The sequence below is a fragment of the Rattus rattus genome, chromosome 7 (assembly GCF_011064425.1).
Source record: "Rattus rattus isolate New Zealand chromosome 7, Rrattus_CSIRO_v1, whole genome shotgun sequence".
Classification (NCBI taxonomy): Eukaryota; Metazoa; Chordata; class Mammalia; order Rodentia; family Muridae; genus Rattus; species Rattus rattus.
The window spans coordinates 87480081-87498514 of record NC_046160.1 but is presented as its reverse complement, the minus strand read 5'-3'; the positions used below and the strand labels follow the sequence as shown (position 1 = coordinate 87498514).

At 38.3% G+C, this 18434-nt stretch overlaps 1 protein-coding gene across 1 annotated transcript in view; it reads right to left on the bottom strand.

Moving 5' to 3' along the window:
- Positions 1 to 18434, bottom strand: part of Mnat1 (MNAT1 component of CDK activating kinase) — a 142627-nt gene that overhangs the window by 32169 nt on the left and 92024 nt on the right. Inside the window, exon 7 of the mRNA XM_032907934.1 lies at positions 14421 to 14542. Coding sequence (XP_032763825.1) covers positions 14421 to 14542 — 122 coding nt within the window. The remainder of the gene's footprint in view (positions 1 to 14420; positions 14543 to 18434) is intronic.

Below are 18434 nucleotides of genomic sequence, written 5' to 3'. Positions count from 1 at the left end.
GTATCAATGCTGGACACCCCTCCCATGTCTGTGTGCCTAAATATGTGAATACACACACACACACACACACACACACACACACACACACACACACACCACATACATACATGTGAGAAAAGTATTAATTTTAAAAATAAAATATCAAAAGCAATGAATAGAAAATAGATAAATGCCTATTAGAAGACTAGACAAATAAAACATGGACTGCTTTAGATGGTACACTGGATAAACACATTTAATGAAAGAGCAAAAAAGATGATAAACAACTGACACAAGCCTTTTTAATTAAACAGACATTGCACTGAAGATGGGAAAACCTGAAACCAGGCCAGTACTATACATTTCCTCAAGAAAGGGGGGACAGAGACAGAGACTTCTAGATGGCAGTTTACCAAGGCTGCCCCGGTGAGGTGTACAGGTCCCTCAGCTGCAACATCAATACTATTTACTGTCAGCAGTACACACTCTGGGACCCCCCACACGTCTGCCTACATTCGGAAACCCTCAAGGTAAAGCCCACCAATCTGGCTTTCATGGTTCTAAGATTTGCAAAAGTTTAAGACCCACTAATCTAGACTTCTTAAAAAATTAAAATCAGGATCCCTCTGAGATTCTGATGAAATCTATGAACCTTCTAGAAAAGCATACATCTGGACAAACACACAGCTTCGCACACAAACAGAGCAGAGGGTATCTGTTGTGCTGCAGCCCCACGGCCAGTGGACTCCATTGAGCCCTCAGACACCTCACCTATGACAATTATCTGTGGCACAGAAATCACCAAACTTAAAGTCCATAAAAAGAAAGAAAAGTAAGAGCAAGCTTTGAAGCAAGCCCTCAAGTATGACACACACCCAGACACCAGCTTGTCTTCACTTGCTTAGATTCCAAGACTGAAAATCTACGGGGCTTAACTTCCCAAATTTGTGAACCTTTCACTTTACAGGTTGGACGATGGCCTTTCCCACTGCGAGTCCAGTGTGATCACTGCTCCGTTCGGAAGTCAATCTTCCTCCTAGAGAGTTTTCACAGTGTAGTACAGGGCTCATCATCCTAAACCATGCTTTTATAAGCAGATCCTTTATTTCTTTACATTTTATACAAAGAACTAAGAGCAAATCATATGGATCTAAAATTATAGCACCCTAACAAAAGAATAGTCCAAAATCAAAATGCTGATCAAAGCATCTATAATTTTCAAACTTAATTTTTCCACAATTTTACATTTTCATGTGAATATATGTGTGTGAATACACACACGCCCTAAGATAATGAATCGAACTACATTAAATTATTAATGTTAACCTAAGAAAAACATTCCATTTTTAAAAAAACTCACTGTGTGCACACCTGCTAGTGTCCTATCAATTTAAGCAGGAAACCATTTCTCCCCTACACCATGAGCAATAGAAAAGTACTTATTAAAACATTAATCATGGTCCATTATATTCTGACTCACTGCCAAAAGCTCCCATTACATCACTGAAAATATCTATTAACCAAAACCTGCTTTTGACAAGTAACAGAAATGTCATGTTTAGAACTCAGTAATGTAAAAGTCAGTTTAAGAAGAACAGTCGCAAAATTGATTTTGCAGTGGCAGCAAAAATAATTAATTTTTTCCGACATTTATTACTACAGAGTTGACTTAGCTGGTGTTTCTAATGTAAAATTATTCAAAAATATTTTAAACTTTACCTATTACTATTAGATACATTTGCCATGAAAACATTAAATACCAATGACTAAAATGTGAAATTAAATCACTTTAAACTGTGCTGAATATAGCAATCTAAATAAAACTATGTTCACTTGTATAAATATGGGTCTTGTTTAGAGCCACATTTCACAGGAAATTGTCCCAAATGAAAACCATCCCTGTTTTCCACTCCCACTCTTGAGGATTTATGTTTTTACATTTAAAACTAGTTATATAGACCTCCCACCCCCACCCAAAAGCAGTACCTTCCAGTCAGAATAATGTCTACTTTGAGGACTTAGAACTTTGCAGAAATGCCTAGGTTGCATTTCTCCAGTTGTTTGTTTGGGAAGTGGTGACATTGGCTCCCCAGCCTAAGGCAGAGCTGACCTCAAACCAGGAGGAAAGCATAAAATGCTTAATTAATAAAGTACAGAGCAAAACCCAAAGGGTTTGTGGGCAACTGAGACCCGGGACAGAAACCAGTTACAGCGAATGATTTCATATATTGGGGGCAAGGTGCTCAATATTGAAATCATAGGTTATTTTTCCTCCTACTTACTTCTACCCCCAAATTTTTCAATAATGACTACACATTTCCTTCAATGGGAAGGAAAAACTCCAATAAACTTATTTCTATGTCTTATGATTACAAGATAACTAAAAAAAGCTTACTTGTCCTGACACATTGTGCTCACTGCTTCTTTCAAATCCATACTTTCATAACATATATTTCCAAAAGAATGAGTCACAATTCCCCATAGCTCATATAAAATTCAGAATTTCTAGTGTTTCCATTTATGTTTTTATTAATGTTTTTTGCATTTCCTTTACTTAGAAAAGTCATGGTAAAAGGATTTTCAGAAATTAAAAAATGAATTATATCTTAGTTAAGGAGACAAAAAAAGAAACAGACCATGAAACAGTTGAAAATCACAGACTATGATACACATAAATTCCCTGAGTACTTTACTCAAGAGCCTGTGTGTTTTACATTTGAAAGGTTAAAAGCATCACCAAATGACACATAGCTAATCACCTCCCACCAATTCAATCTCCAGGTTCCAGGTTTAGTTTTCTTTAGTCCCTTTAAATGGAAATGCAATTTCTACATACCTAATTTTAAAAGGATTCTCTATCCTTGAAAGTGCTTCTTAAAACACTATGAATATTTCAAGATACAGAAAAAATGGACAACTAAATCCCAGTTTGTGATCCTAAACTTCCAATTAGGAAATGAAGATTTAATGAATGATTGCACACTCTGTTGTCAATTTAACCTAGTAACAGACAGAATTCAAAGAAAGACACAGTCTATGATTGCAACCTCTGTATTTTTCCTTATGAATATGCAATGCATTGAACAACAGTATAATGAAGGGATGCCAAGGTCACTAGAGCTCACAATCTGAACTGATGATAACCAAAATGTAAAAGAAACATATACAAGTATTTGGTGGCCAAAAATACTTAATTAAATAAATTAAACTGCTAACCAATAAAGGGAAAGCCTGGGATAGGAGCATAAGCGGTGGGTGAAGTGCTATCCATGCACAAGGACCTGAACTAGGCGTGCCAGCACGCATGTACAAGCTGGCGCACACCTACTGCCTGGGAGGCAGAGTCAAGAAGGCACATGGAGCACGCTGGTTGAGCTCAGTCAGTGAGTTCCAGGTTTGGTGAGAGACTGACTCTAAAGAAAAGGTGGGCAATCACTGAGGAAAACACACTAACCTCTGGCCTCCCACAGAGACATGAGCACACGACCACAACAACACATATGCACACATAATTCTAAGTAATTAATATAGACATTGTACTACCAAGGAATTGTATAATGACTTCCCCAGTCTGGGAGGAGGAGGTGAGAATAACTTCACAGTAGAAAGCCCAACTAACAAGTTCTCAGGCTGCCGCTCACGGTTGACACCCAATGTAATGGTGTCCTATTGACAATATATACTCACCCCCACCCCCTCCTTTTGGTTTCCTCGAGTCAGGGTCTGAATATGTAGCTCTGGCTGTCCTGGAACTCACAGAGATCTGTCTGCTTCTGCCTCCCAAGTGCTAGAATTAAAGGTGTATGCTTCAACACCCAGATATGTATGTGTGTGTGTGTGTGTGTGTGTGTGTGTGTGTGTGTGTGTGTGTGTGTATTCTTGATGTGAGAAAAATGGTAACGGATTTCTATGATATGCTTCATGAACATGTACAACTCTGATCTCATTGTGAAGGGTAAAGCAGATAAATGCTTATAAGTGGACATTCTGCAAAATACAGGCACGATATACTCCAGATCGTCCAGGTCATCAGGCATGTGTCAGCTCTAAAACACTGTCAAAGCCAAGAAGACCCCATGAGAAAGGCTACTAAATGTATTGTAAGATCCTTGATAAGAACCTCGATCAGAAAAAAGATTAGGTAAAACTAAGGAAATCTAAAGGAAGTAGAAATTTTAGTTAACAAAAACGAATCAATAGTGGTTAATTCTAACAAATATAGTACGCCCATGCTGGCTGTTGGGAGCAGTGTAGGCCATGTGTATGCTCTCTACATTACACACCTCACAAATCCAAAGCTGCTCCCCTCCAACTCACTATTCACCAACTCCTTCTGTCTGCCTCCTGCAGTGTCAGGCATGAACCACCACACCTGTCGAAGGCCTGTGTTTGTTGTTTAATTCTAGCAGACTTTTTGCAGTCATTTGCATAACTACATGAAGAAGCTGAACAAACAAAACTACCCCCCCCAAGGACTGATGTCCACATTCAGACAAACTATACAACCGAAGGATCCAGTACACCTTAACTCCAGTGTCAGCAGCAAACAAAACACTGAATCAAAGACACGCGTGGGTAGTCTGCTCACTTCTCAGTAAGGCACAGATGCCTCAGTGGAGAAAAGACTGTCTTCAACAAAGCATACAAATCCACTCAATATCTTTATGTCACTGAGAGAACCAGAGCATAACTCTCACCACATAAAAAATGAACTGCAGGGGTTGGGGGTTTGGCTCAGTGGTAGAGTGCTTTCCTAGCAAGCGCAAGGCCCTGGGTTCGGTCCCCAGCTCCGAAAAAAAAAAGAAAAGAAAAAAAAAAAATGAACTGCAAAGGAATCACAGAGCTAAATTACGTTACACCCAAGGCAACAATAAAGTGTCTTAAAGAAAAGACATAAAAAACTATTTTGACTTTGGTTCAGGGGAAAATTTAATAGATAGAACACCTAAAGCATAAGCCATAAAAGGAGAACAAAACAAAACAAAAAAACAACAACAACAACAAAAACTCGGGACTCAACCAAAATGAAAATTCCTACTATTTTAAGAAACACTTAGGGATTGAAAGGCTAAGCCACAGACTGAGAAGTTTGCCAACCATATCAGGCACCTTAAAAGTAGAATAGGTCAAAACAAACAAACAATCAAACAAACCAAGAAAAGCAGCAAAGCAAACGAAGAGATTCTCAGTGTCGCCATTCATTAGAGAAACAAACTTTTGAAAACAGTCCCATCACCATCTATTAAAATAGATAAAATTTTGAAAAGATTGACTGCAACAAGTACCAACAAATGAGGGCACTGGGCCTGGGAGACTCCATGGGGGAATGAACATAAAACAATGTAACCCCTTTGGAAAACGGCTGTGAGTTCCTTAACTTAAATAGATACCTACACATGACAACATCTTCTTCTTTGTACTCACTCCAGAGTAAAGAAAGCAAATATGCACATTCTGATAGGAACACTCCTATAGGACTTAATTAAAGACCATAGACATTTGAGAACAACTCAAATACCCATTAGCAGGTAAGCAGACAGGCTGTGGTCTATAAAAACAATAGGATATACCATTTTGCAATAAAAACTAATCAATCACTGATATATACTTAAGCATGGATGACTGTCTAAGTACACTATACTGCCTCAAACAAGTCAGACAAAAGCAAATGCATTGACTATTATTTTATCTATATACAATGCTAGAAGGTGTAAATGAATGTATACTTCAGAAAGCATAGTAGTGGGTTTTCTAGTGGGGAACTGAGAGGTCACAAGGAAAAAAATCACAAGTCTCGGCAGGAAACTTTACAAGTCTACAGATACACTTGTTACCTTGGTTATGCTACAAAAGCTCAACATCCCTATCCTTTAACCATGTGGCTAAAGATATGTTATGTTATATTATGTAAAGCTACCCAAAGCTGTTTCAAAGAGAATCAAATTTATTCTTTCTTGAACTCACATATAGGCTAAATAGATCTTTTCATTTACATAAGGAAACATTATTGGGTTTTCTTGTGACTTAATCTTTACTATAGATTGAAACATGCTTTCATCTTACAATTACTTCAACTATTTCCCACAATGCTAAAACAAAACAAAAAGAAGTCAAAACAGTAAGGATCACAACATGATGTGATCCTTTGAAGGATGATGCAATGGTTATAAGAGTCTCAACAATTACACCAATTCTGTTTCCTGAAAGAATTATAGACCAATTCCGCACAACTGCACTGCGATGGTATAACCACATTAAAGCACACTTTCTTCAGTCTCGTTTGAGCATTCAGAAAATACACTTAACTCAGAACCTTGTTCTCAGCTCATAATGGCACAGAAGAACAATGACAAGGCCGTACACACAAAGGGTAAGAGGAGTCTGTGCAGCTATAGTTATGAGGATGACAAGAATCATGTAAGTAATCACCTCAGATAGACCCAGGTGAATCTTCTCAAGCTAAGAAGCTGCAGTGAGTTCTACTAATGTGTGTGTGTTATATGCCTGTCTACATACATTTATGGATCCAACCCATTCAACTGTATGTGTGCATGTGGAGGTCAGAGGTCAACACTAGGACCCTTGCTCTAGCATTCACCACCTTATTTTTTTTTCCAGGAAAGGCAAATCTCTATTTCAATATATCAGCGTATACACTCTTACAAAAGGGCAACACGCAGTATTGTGCTGTCACAACACTCTTTCATGTCACTGTGGTAATAAAATCATAACAGCTTTATGCTTCAATTCAGATATCGATATTTAGATATGAGTTTATATTGCAGATAGATAGATAAGCAGACTGACACACATATATACATTTTACTCATCTAATTGCTTTAGCGAGTTATTTATATGATTCTAAGTACTGCTCTGCTTAACACTTAAACCCACAAAGCTAAATAAAAAAACAAAACCCATTTTGATAAAAAAAAAAAATGCTAGAATATATGTTTAGCTTCTGTAGGCCTCCATCCCTTAGGGTTCTTGTGATGTTTGATGCCTTCATATCTATTAAGTCATTACAGCATTTCTTGACATATAAAAAGAACTTGTTGACTTGGATTCTGTACTGTGGAAATATTTCTCAAATGTGCCTTCTTTTAATTTTATTTGTTATTTTAAACAATTTTTAATTTAAATATATTTTGATCATATTCTTCCCCTTGCCCAACTTCTTCCAAGTCTTTTCCTCCTCCCTACCTACCCAACTTAAGTTCTTTCTCAAAAACTGAACTAGAACCCAATACTATAAAGCCCCCCAAAACAAAGAAAACAAAATAAAACATATCCCTCAAACCAAAACAACAAACAAAACCAACCAACCACACAACAAGAACAAAAAATCCACACGGTAACTAAATAAAAGGACACACAAAAAACTGTCTGCATGTTATTTGTTGAGAAAAGGTCTCTCAAGGAACCTGAAGCTAGACTTGGCTAGACTGCCTGCCAAGTGACCGCCACAATCCAGGTATTATTTCATAGTAACTGGGGACAGGAAGGACAATCATATACCCTGTTAAAGGAATATATTTCAACATTTACTATAAGGAACTTGATAATATTGCTAGACGCTATAGGCAAGTATATATACATGCAGAATTCTGGGATAAAGAAAACCATATAAGAATGAACAATTAATTGGACTGATCCTTTTAACTGATGCTCATAAACCTAAAAATGAATCTCCTATAATTATAGAAAAGATGGCAGTCATCTCTTGAGATATATTAAAAGCAATTTATACTTTACAAAGTACCAAATTTTGATATCACAAAAGGAGTAAAATATAATAGTAAAAGCTAGACATTATCATTTGTATATGTGGAATTCTGGTTTCATACCACATCTTGACACAGAAATGCAAAAAGAGCCAGGTATAATAAAAACCTCCAAATCATTCAGATATATTTGAAAACTGGACTTAGCCTACACAGGATGTGATATCATTCTCTGGTGTGACTATCAATCAGTTTGGCTGGAGTCAAAGGGTAGAATCAATTTTGGTTATAAACATAACAAATAAGAGGCAGGAGGATTACCAGTTTGAGGTCAGCTTAGAATACATACTGAGAACCTGTCCAATGATGCGGGTATGAGGAGACAGAAGGAGGCAGAAACAAGGAGAGAAAAATTGCATTCAGGGATCAGAAACTAGGACTGGTAATCGGTTTTTAAATGTTATCTAAAACAGCATCAAGCAAATTCAAAGTGATGCGTAAGGAAAAAGAATCTCCCACCCTGAAATATTTTAGAATACAAAGCCCTTGTGGTCATGATACAAATTTTACCATTGTATCAATGATTAGTCTTTCCCTTAAAGGAAAAATCTGTAGGAGTGTTTCCAGAACAAAATTAGCATTTGAATTAGCAGTCTAAATAGAGAAGATTCACTCTCACCCAAAATCCAGCTCAAATGAGGGACAAACTAGGAAGAAAAACAGACAAGGCAAAGAGAACACGGTGGTTCCAGGCTGGGGCAAAGAGATTTGCCTACTGTCTTCAGACATCAGTACTCCAGGTTCTCTAGTCTAGAGATACGGATGGAAGACTCCCGATAGCCGCTCCACCACAGCCCACCTGCTCGCCCTCAGGTTTTCAGCCTCACATCGAGGCTCCCGTCATCCCCTGCCACTGTTCCTAGTGTGAAGACTCCGTGCGTTCTATCGCCAGCACGCTGGTTCCTCTCGCAGACGGCTCATGGTATCTACGGCCATGAGCCAGTTCCCACAGCAGACTCCATCTCAAACACCACTGTATTCTATTGGTTTTCCTGTCACTTAGCGAACTCTGGCTAAACTGTTCACTAATAGACTTGAGACTGTGTTTTTATTGTTATTTTAGGCCAGAATATAAAGAGGCATTTTCTCCTGTTTTGTTCCCTGGTATTTTCTTGGCATCCAAAAGCGTAACTGTCCTACAGGAAGTACGCCATAAAGACCAGTTGAGTGATAGGCACATGAGGGAAAAAACGACATTACTACTACTAAAAATTCAGCTTCTCAAAACCCTTGAAAAGATTAAAGTTTCATTTTTCAATGGAGACAACCTTATACAGGGTCTATGGGGTCTACGAAATTTCATAGTGATTCGGGAAGAATAAATAACCAAATTCCAACAGTAAACTGAACTTGCTCCTTTGGAGTCCTATTAAAAGAAATAAAACCAACTGTATATCACTGTGATAATTTATTGTATTTGGAGCTGCTTTTCTGAGATTAATTTTAGAATATATCTCATTACATATTTTAATCAGCATTATGATTTAATATTGTTAACGTCTTAACTACAGAACTATGATTCTGAGACAGACTGCGTAATTACATTTCCTCAGTGACCTTGCAGTCTCGTGAGCATTTACTCTAGACTAAACAGCCTCATTCAGCTGCCCTGTGTCTGACTGTTGATGAAAGACGCTTGTTTGACAACTGCTTCAAGCGGAAACATATTTTTCCATGATTGCATAAAAAGAGACTTAAAGCATACCAGACTATAGCCGGAGTAGCAGCTAAAGCACAGAGATTCATGTTTATTTCTAAGTTGACTTTTAATTCAAATACCAACAAAACCAGGTATGGTGGAGTGAGAGAGAGAGAGAGAGAGAGAGAGAGAGAGAGAGAGAGAGAGAGAGAGAGAGAGAGAAACCCAAGCTAGCTTAGAATACTTCAACAATTACAACCAAGTATAATATAAATTAGGTTAATACATACAAAAACTGTAATTTGTGATGTTTGTGTGTGCCTGGGGTTTTTCTTTGCTTTTAAGATGAAGAATTCTGTGAAACTACTCTAGTAACTTACACGAGTAGCAGAAGTAGTAAACTTAGAACACTGCTTGTCTGTTGTTTAGCAAGCAAGTCATATATTACTTTCAACAGGTAAAGCCCTCGACCAAAGTATACATAGCATGGCATACTCTCTCTCCCTTGCAGAATTTCAAATATAATCAACAATTATAATTCTTTTTTTCTAGGAAAAAACTCAATCACAGTGATGGCAGATGACACAGTCAATGTTGTGATTATGGTAGTGGCTATGCATGATATGCATTTGTCAAAACTCTTGGAAATATATGTGTAAAGCAGGTATATGTAAATTATACTTTAATGAAGCTACTAAATAACGTCTTATTTTTAAGTGATAGTGCTTCAAGGCATTTTAGATTGCTGTCAATTATTTCACTAACAGAAACCTGAACTAATCCATTTAAAACAAATTTAAGAACTGAGATTCAGCCTTTCGTAAATACTACTTTAAACTACCGTCTAGAAAAATATAGAGAAGCAGGCTCACATGCGCACTTGTGTGAACACATAATGATAATGATAAAATGTCTTTAAGAAGACATATACACGGCTGATGAACACGTGAAAAGATACTCAACATCACTAGTCACCTAGGAAACACCCCTGCTCGACTATGAGTGCCCATCTACAGGCATTAATAGTTACCATTCAGACAGAAAATGTCCATAGAAATAAGAAAAAAATGGAACCCTGGCACTCTATTCCGTCTTAGCAAAAAGCTTTGCTGGAGAACGGTGTGTGGAGGCTCCTCATACAAAAACTAAACAGAACCCTCCAGTGACCCTGCAATCTTACTTCGGGTCTCTATTTGAAAGCAGTAAGAGCAGGCCCTACTTGTGAACACCCTATTGGAATAGCCAGGCTCACAGCAACACTATTCACCAGAACCAAGAGAAGACGGCACTCATATGTCCACTGAGAGATGAATGGAGGAAGAGAAGTGGCACGAACATACTGCACGCCACTGTTTAACCTGAAATGGCCTGGTACACTCTTCAACAGAGCACACATTTGAGGACATGATGCTATGTGATATGCCAAGTTTGCAACATTCACTAAAGAGAGATCCTATGTAAGTCCATTTTATGAGGTATTTAGAGTTTGACAACACAAACTCTAGGAGACAAAAAGGCACTGGAAAGGAGGAGGGATTAGGTTGTTATGCTTAATACAGCTTCAGTTTTGCAAAACGAAAAGTTGTAGAGATGGTGAGTACAGGTGACTGGCTACACAACGAGATGCCATGACTTAACAACACTAAATTGTTCAATTTCTTAAGATAGCCTACTGTGTATTTCTGTTACCTCACCTTAAGAAACAGGCCATTTAAAGGGTCTAACACATGAAACCAGAGGTATAAGATAAAAACAGAACATAAGGAAGAAGAAATATGTGAAGAGATAATAGTTGAGGTCATTGGAAAATTAGAACAATAAAATGCAGATCAAACAAACTCAAACTTTTAACATATAATGAAATCCAATGTTTTAAATTGATTCTTCACACTATGCACATTGTAAGTGCTCAGTAGAAAGTGACCAGTGGTCACAGGAAGGATAATATAAATCTACAGCATTTTATAGCATTACGGAAATTTCTATTACCTAGTTAGTGATATTTAAACTTCTGCATTTACATTACATTTTAAAATAAGATTTGTTTTATTAATCTCATGTGCATGTGTATGTACATGAGTGTGTGTATGTACATGAATGTGTGTATGTACATGAGTGTGTGTATGTACAAGTGTATGTATGTACACGAGTGTATGTATGTACATGAGTGTATGCATGTACATGAGTGTATGTACATACAGCACTTGTGTTCAGTATGTGTGACTCACAATCCAGTGTGGGTACTAGGAACCCAATGAAGGTCCTCTGTAAGAGCAAAATATGCTCTAACTGCTTTAGGCCAAAAATTTAACACACAATGTCATTAAGATTATATCTATTGTCAGACTATTTTCTATTTTTTCTATTTCTTATTATTTTTCTTTTCCTACCTTTTACTAAGTATTTTCTTTTTCCATTTTCATGTATGGGACACATGATATGTGTGTATGTGTGTCTGTATCAATGTTTGCACATGGGTGTTCATACATGTAGAGGTTAAATGTTGATGTCAAAAATTACCCATTTGAAATGTAAATAAGAAATACTCAAGTTAATAAAGATGAAAAAAATCAAGTTTTGTTTTAAAAAATAAAAAAAAAATCATCCACTATTATTCCTCCACTGTATTCAATGAGGCAGGGTCTCTCTCATCATGAGATCAACTCCAGAGCTTGCCAATATTGCTGGTCCCATCAGTCAGCTTACTCAGGGATTGCTTATCTCTACCAGCTGAGACTAGAACTTCAAGTGGGTTACCACACCCTCCTGCATTTATGAGGTATCTAGTATCCTAACTTTAGACTTCACGCTCATGAAGCAAGCTCTTTAACTGTTGAGCCATCTTCTTTGTCCTAATGACAATTCATATGAACTCATTGTCGACTCTGGTATTGGTTGAATAGCTATTTATTCCTGTTTTGCTATAAGATGTTATAATAGTAAGCTTTCTTCTCCTTCCTGTCCTTTAACCACTACTCTGAGGCCACTCAGATGGCTCAGAGGGTAACAACCTGAATTCATACCCATGTGGTGGAAGAAGAGAACTGACTTCCCCTCACCTCCACATAAGCACCATGGTATATGGTTCTCTCTCTCTCTCTCTTTTTCTCTCTCTCTCTCTCTCTCTCTCTCCCTCTCTCAATAAGTAAATATTTTTAATCCAAACCACTTTAATTTTCCGTGTAATAAACCTAACAATGCACTGCTATTATTTATGATCATTCCCATGGTCTCATAAATGTAGTTTTTATAACAAATTTATTAGAAAATGTAAAACTCTTTAACAGAGGAGGGACTGTTTTAAATAATCTTTACTGGCATTAAAGATTCAAAGGGAAAATTAAAATGATAGTTCTGGCTGTTGGTAATTCAGTCAAAGTTTTCTAAACCAACATTGGTATTACATGTAAATTTTCTAAGCCATAAAATATAATATTCTTGGAGCTAGAAGGATAACATCTCAGAGGGTGAAGTGCTTGCCATGCACGCATGGAAATCTGAGTGCAATCACTAGAACCCATGCAAAGTTCAGATGTGGTACCTGCTAGTAATCCTACTAAAGGAGATCCAGGTTGGCCTGATCAGTGAGGCCCAGGTCCCAGTGACCTAACCTGTTTCAAAAGACAAAGTTGATGGCCTCTGCAGAAAAGCACCCAGGGTTGACCTCTGACCTCCCAAAATGCATGTGTACCTTATATCCTCATGCTGTAACTACTAGCATATAAGAAATTATAAATAAATTTGCTGTCTCAAGGGAGTTTTAGATTTTGTTAGCTTCATATTTAGAAACCATAGGACTTTAAGAGACCACAAGAAGGGTTGGGGATCTAGCTCAGTGGTAGAGCGCTTGCCTAGCAAGTGCAAGGCCCTGGGTTCGGTCTCCAGCTCCAAAAAAAAGAACAAAAAGAGAGACCATAAGAAAATCTAAATTTTATCAATCCTTAAGAGCCTCCCAATAGTGGATAATCAAAGAATAAACCATTTTTACATTAGGTCTACTTTGGAGCCTCAATAATCCTATGTAGAATATTATATACATCATCTTCCAGATGTTGGTTTAATCTGAGGACACATGTAGGTTTTATTGAATGTTTGCTATTTCTTATCTCTGCTGCTATAGTCTTTAATTTTAATTACTTGGCCTCATTATATGCATTGGTTTTTTTTTTTTTCATATTATGGTCTTTTATTAAGAAACACAATTTCTGACTCAGTCTTCTATTCAATAGTTTACACTGGGGGAAAAAAAAAACAGACCAAAAAATGATTATCTACATCCTGCATCATTTGTGTCTGGACTTCCCAAGAGTGAGTGTGTGTGTGCGTGCGAGTGTGTGTGTAAGAGTGTGTGTGTGAGTATATGTGTGAGTGTGTGTGTGTGAGAATGTGTGTGAGGTAGTGTGGAGTGTATGTGAGGAGTGTGAGAGTGTGTGTGTGTGTATGTGTGTGTGTGTGTGGCATTCCTAGACAATGTGTGTGTACTTCAAATTGTTTCAATGACAGGCTATCGCTATTACTCACAAATGCCATTCCCTCAAGCTCATTTCCAGAGGGAAGCACACACTGCAACAGCTGAGCCACTGTTACACCTGATGGAAAAAATCTCTCATGGCTCAGGTCTCAAAAATCTAGTTTCAGCATAAATAGAAGACAGTGACTAAATCTACTATTTTTATAGAAAGGTACTGAATTCATATTTTCACTGACTTATTATTTACTAAGGTAATTAATCTTCCATTCAAAGAAGCAAGTGGTAAGCTAAAACAGCCACTTCAAATATGTCTGCCAAAGACAGCCTCTGATGGAGAACGCCTGCATCCCAGTCCTGACCCCAAGAATCTAGGGACGACAATGAAAAGTCGATATATCGAATAAAACTTAACGTAGAATTAAGTATTACTTAATTTTAAGAAACAGGATTAAGTTCTATAAGTAAATTCCTAAGAATGCTACAACATCGATGAAATCCGAACAGCAACAACGAAGCCCTACACACAGAAAGTCCTTCTGACGCTTACCCAAGTCTTCCTAGCAGCTCTTGTTCAGGAACTTGGGGTCCACAGGTCTCTATCTGAAGGGGCTGGTATTCGTAGAGAGCTTCCTCAAGCTTTTGGATTGGTGCTAACGAAATCTGTTGACCCTATAAGAGACATGAGGAAAATACATTTTAATAATATTTTCATATTGCCACTTGTGATTTTAAAGATGACTAGAGCTGGCTCAGCAGTGATGATTTCTTGCTACTCTTGCGGAGGATAATTCAGTTCCCAGCACCCACACTGGGCAGCACACAACTACCTGTGACCCAGTTCCCGAGGATCCAACGCCCTCTCCTGGCCTCTGGAGGCACTGCACTCATATGTGTATTCCCACCACTGACGCATACAGACAAATAAATAAAAATGTAAAATAAAAAAGCACTTAGGGTTATTATTCTATAAAATGTAAGTTTTGCTTTAATCAGTGTTATTGTTTATTATCAATAGAACTAAGCAAAATAGAAGTACAGTCCAATCTTACACTTCCCACTTTCTACCAAATACTATGACAGATTCAGTAGTCAGTGTTTTGTTTTGTTTTAAAGTTCTAACTAGGGAAAGGGTTCTGCAAACTGCTGTCACTTAAATGTCTTAGTTCTTCACAATAGAATCAAGCTTACCAAATGAGTACTATATGCACATATTTACATATACAATATAAAAAATTATTTCCCTTTTCTAGTGTGTCTGAAGAGAATGACAGTTTACTCACATACATAAAATAAATCATTTTAAAAATTTATGATAAAAATTAAATTCAATTGAACATCTAGTTATTTTTCTTAGAAGAAAAGAACTACTAGGTCAGTACCCAAGGATCACATCTGAATACAAGTGTACAAAATCAAACATCACTTAGCCATCTACATATGATTTCCAATTTGGCCTTCTAACATTTTCAAGAAAAATACAATAAAAATAAAAACTGGTATCTACTTAAGTTCAGACCGTGTCTTAATAAGACATATGAAGAAATATGTAAGGTATTAAGTGAGAAATGGCCAACAGGTGTTTTATGGCAGAAGGCTGGTGAAATGGCTCAGCACGTGATGGCTCTTGGTTTCCAAATTCGATGGCCTTTGGTCAACCTCCAGAATACACATGGTGAAAAGAGAGCACCAATTAATAAAAAGCTGTCCTCTGACCTTAATGCACTATAGCACTCTTGTGTACACATACATGCATGCATACATACATACATACAAGCATGCATACATACACACACACACACACAATGTAACAAAAACATTTAATAGCTTTTTTTTTTCTTTTCTTTTTTTCAGAGCAGGGGACCGAACCCAGGGCCTAGCAAGCGCTCTACCACTGACCTAAATCCCCAACCCCATTTAATAGCTTTTTAAACGCTAAATAATTATTGTGACATTCCTACTATAACAGTGTGATATTACTCTAAACTATCAAGAAAACTATTTCAGATTAAGGAAGTTCAACTCTGTGATACATATATTACACATAAACTAATTAGCCTGTATATCATACATACAGTTTAGATTGAAGTGATAAAGACAATACAAAGGAAGCTTGGCACTAGCTGCACCTCAAGGGTCATTCTGAAGGCAGCAGCAGAACCTAAGTGCCCGTCAGCAGCAAGCAAGGAGGGATAACTGCTGAACCAGGAAGAAACGACACTGGAGACCTCACATGTGCTAGGACCTTAGTGGGTGCCTCAGACATGGTGCAGATGGTTAATCTTGGCTGTCAGTTTGACTGGATCTAAAATTCAACTAAGAAGAAAGCTGTGAGGGGGTCTCTCCACACGGTTAAAGTGGGGAAATATGCCCTGAATGCCAGCAGCATCAGCACCTAAGTAAGAAGATCTGAGGGGAAAGCTTTTGCTTTTTGCCTGACTGCCTCTACATCTCCCTGGTGAGTCCATCTACCCATTCCTAAGTCCATTCATCCAGTTCTCAAGTTCATCCATCCAGTTCTCAGGCCTACCCACCCCATTCTAGAGTCCCAGTTCCCCAGTCCGGCCTGTTGTCATTGCTCTAACTGCTGTTACTATCTTTCAAGAACATCAGAGCCCAGCTTCTTCTGCCTTTCAATACGGACTGAAGGCCGCGGCTGTTGAGGAACACTGCAGCCTCCGACTGAGGCTGCTGGGACATACACCCTGGTAGATAAACCACCTATGAATTTCCAGCCTCTCCAGTGTGATGACAGCCGTTGAAGGCCCACTCAGACGTTAACATGTAAGACAGTCTAACAAATCACCGTTTAATACATACTACTATTGGTTCTGTCTCTCTAAAGAACACTGCCTAATATAGTTAACCGATGTTTTAAAGAGAAAGGGAGGGAGGGATACAGTCCACAGAACTTAAGAACGTTAACAAGCTGAAGGGCCCAGGTGAGGATCCCACTTAGGAGGGAGAAGAAACCAATCATCTGAGGTAGAGGGAGGGAGGAACCCGGTGGAGAAGAGATGGGGAGGAAAAGGGGAACATGATCAGGCATTTTTTTGAGGGGGGTAGGAGTAAAGCCCTAAGGGCCAGCAGAATGAATGGAAACAGGCAACGGGAGGTAGGAGGTGGGGGGACCTTCTAGAATGTACCAGAGACCTGGGAGGTGAGAGACCCTGAGGACTCAAAGAGAGGGACTGTTGATGGGAACTTGTAGAGTCTAGAACCAGGAGAAAGACAGGACATCAAGTAGAGGAATGAGGTTGCCATCCCACAGTCAAAAATTCTGACCCAGAATTGTTCCCATTTAAAAGAACTACAGGGACAAAAATGGAGAAATGACTGAGGGAAAGGAGGTCCAGTGACTGCCCTAATTGGAATCTAGCTCAAGGGGAGGCCCCAAGGCCTGACACTATAACTGATGAGTGCTTACAGACAGGAGCCTAGTATGGCTGTCCTCTGAAAGGCCCAACAATCAGCTGACTGAGATAGAAGCAGATACTTACACCCAACCAATGGACTGAAGTCAGGGACCCCTGTGGCTGAATTAGGGAAAGGCTGAAAGAAGTTGTAGAGGTGGGTGATCAGCAGTCTCAACTAACCTGGACCCCCAAGATCTCGCAGACACCGAGCCACCAACCAGGCGGCATACACGAGCTGATCCAAGGCCCCCAACACATATACAGCAGAGGACTGCCTGGTCTGGCCTCAGTGGAGACACTTGAGGCCCCAGGAAGTGGGGGGCCTGGCGGGATGAGGTGGGGTGGGGTGCTGGGGAGGGACATCCTCTTGGAGACAGGAGAGGAGGAATGGGATGAGGAACTGTTGAAGGGCAGACCGGGAGGGGGATAATGATAGGTCTGTAAAAAAAGATTAAAGATAATGAAGAAGAAAAAAAGAAAAGAAAAAGGGATAGATCAATCTCCTTCATCTCCTGGGGAAGACATACATGAAAACTTATTATCAATTAAATGCCTGCAAAAGGTTAAAAGATACTTCAAATTGACTGCACCCCATAGACCCAGGGACGATTCAACATATACAAATAAATTACACAGAAGTGGACTCTAGAATAGAAATCACAATATTATCTCAATAGACACCGGCAAGTATTTTGACAGAATCCAACATTCCTGTGATAAAAGTCCTGAAGAAACACAGGGAACACATCTCAACATATGACAAGCTTAGAGCCAACATTATATAATAAAAGTGGAAAAACTGAAGACATTTCTACTAAAATCAGGAACAAGGCAAGGGTGTCCACTTTTTCCACAATTACTCAGTATCATGCTTAGAAACCTGGCTACAGCATAAAACAAGGAATTAAGAGATAAAACTAGGAAAGAAATAAAGTATCCTTATTTGCAGATACAGCTTCATACATAAAAGACCCTACCAGACAACAGAATAAACATTTTAAAGTGGCAGGATATAAAATTAAATACAATAATCAATAGCTTTTCTATGTACCAATAATATGCCAAAAAGGAAGTCAGAAAAATACCTTCACAGTTGTTTAAATAAATAAATGAATATGGAAAGATCTAACAAAGGTGTGATGAAAATA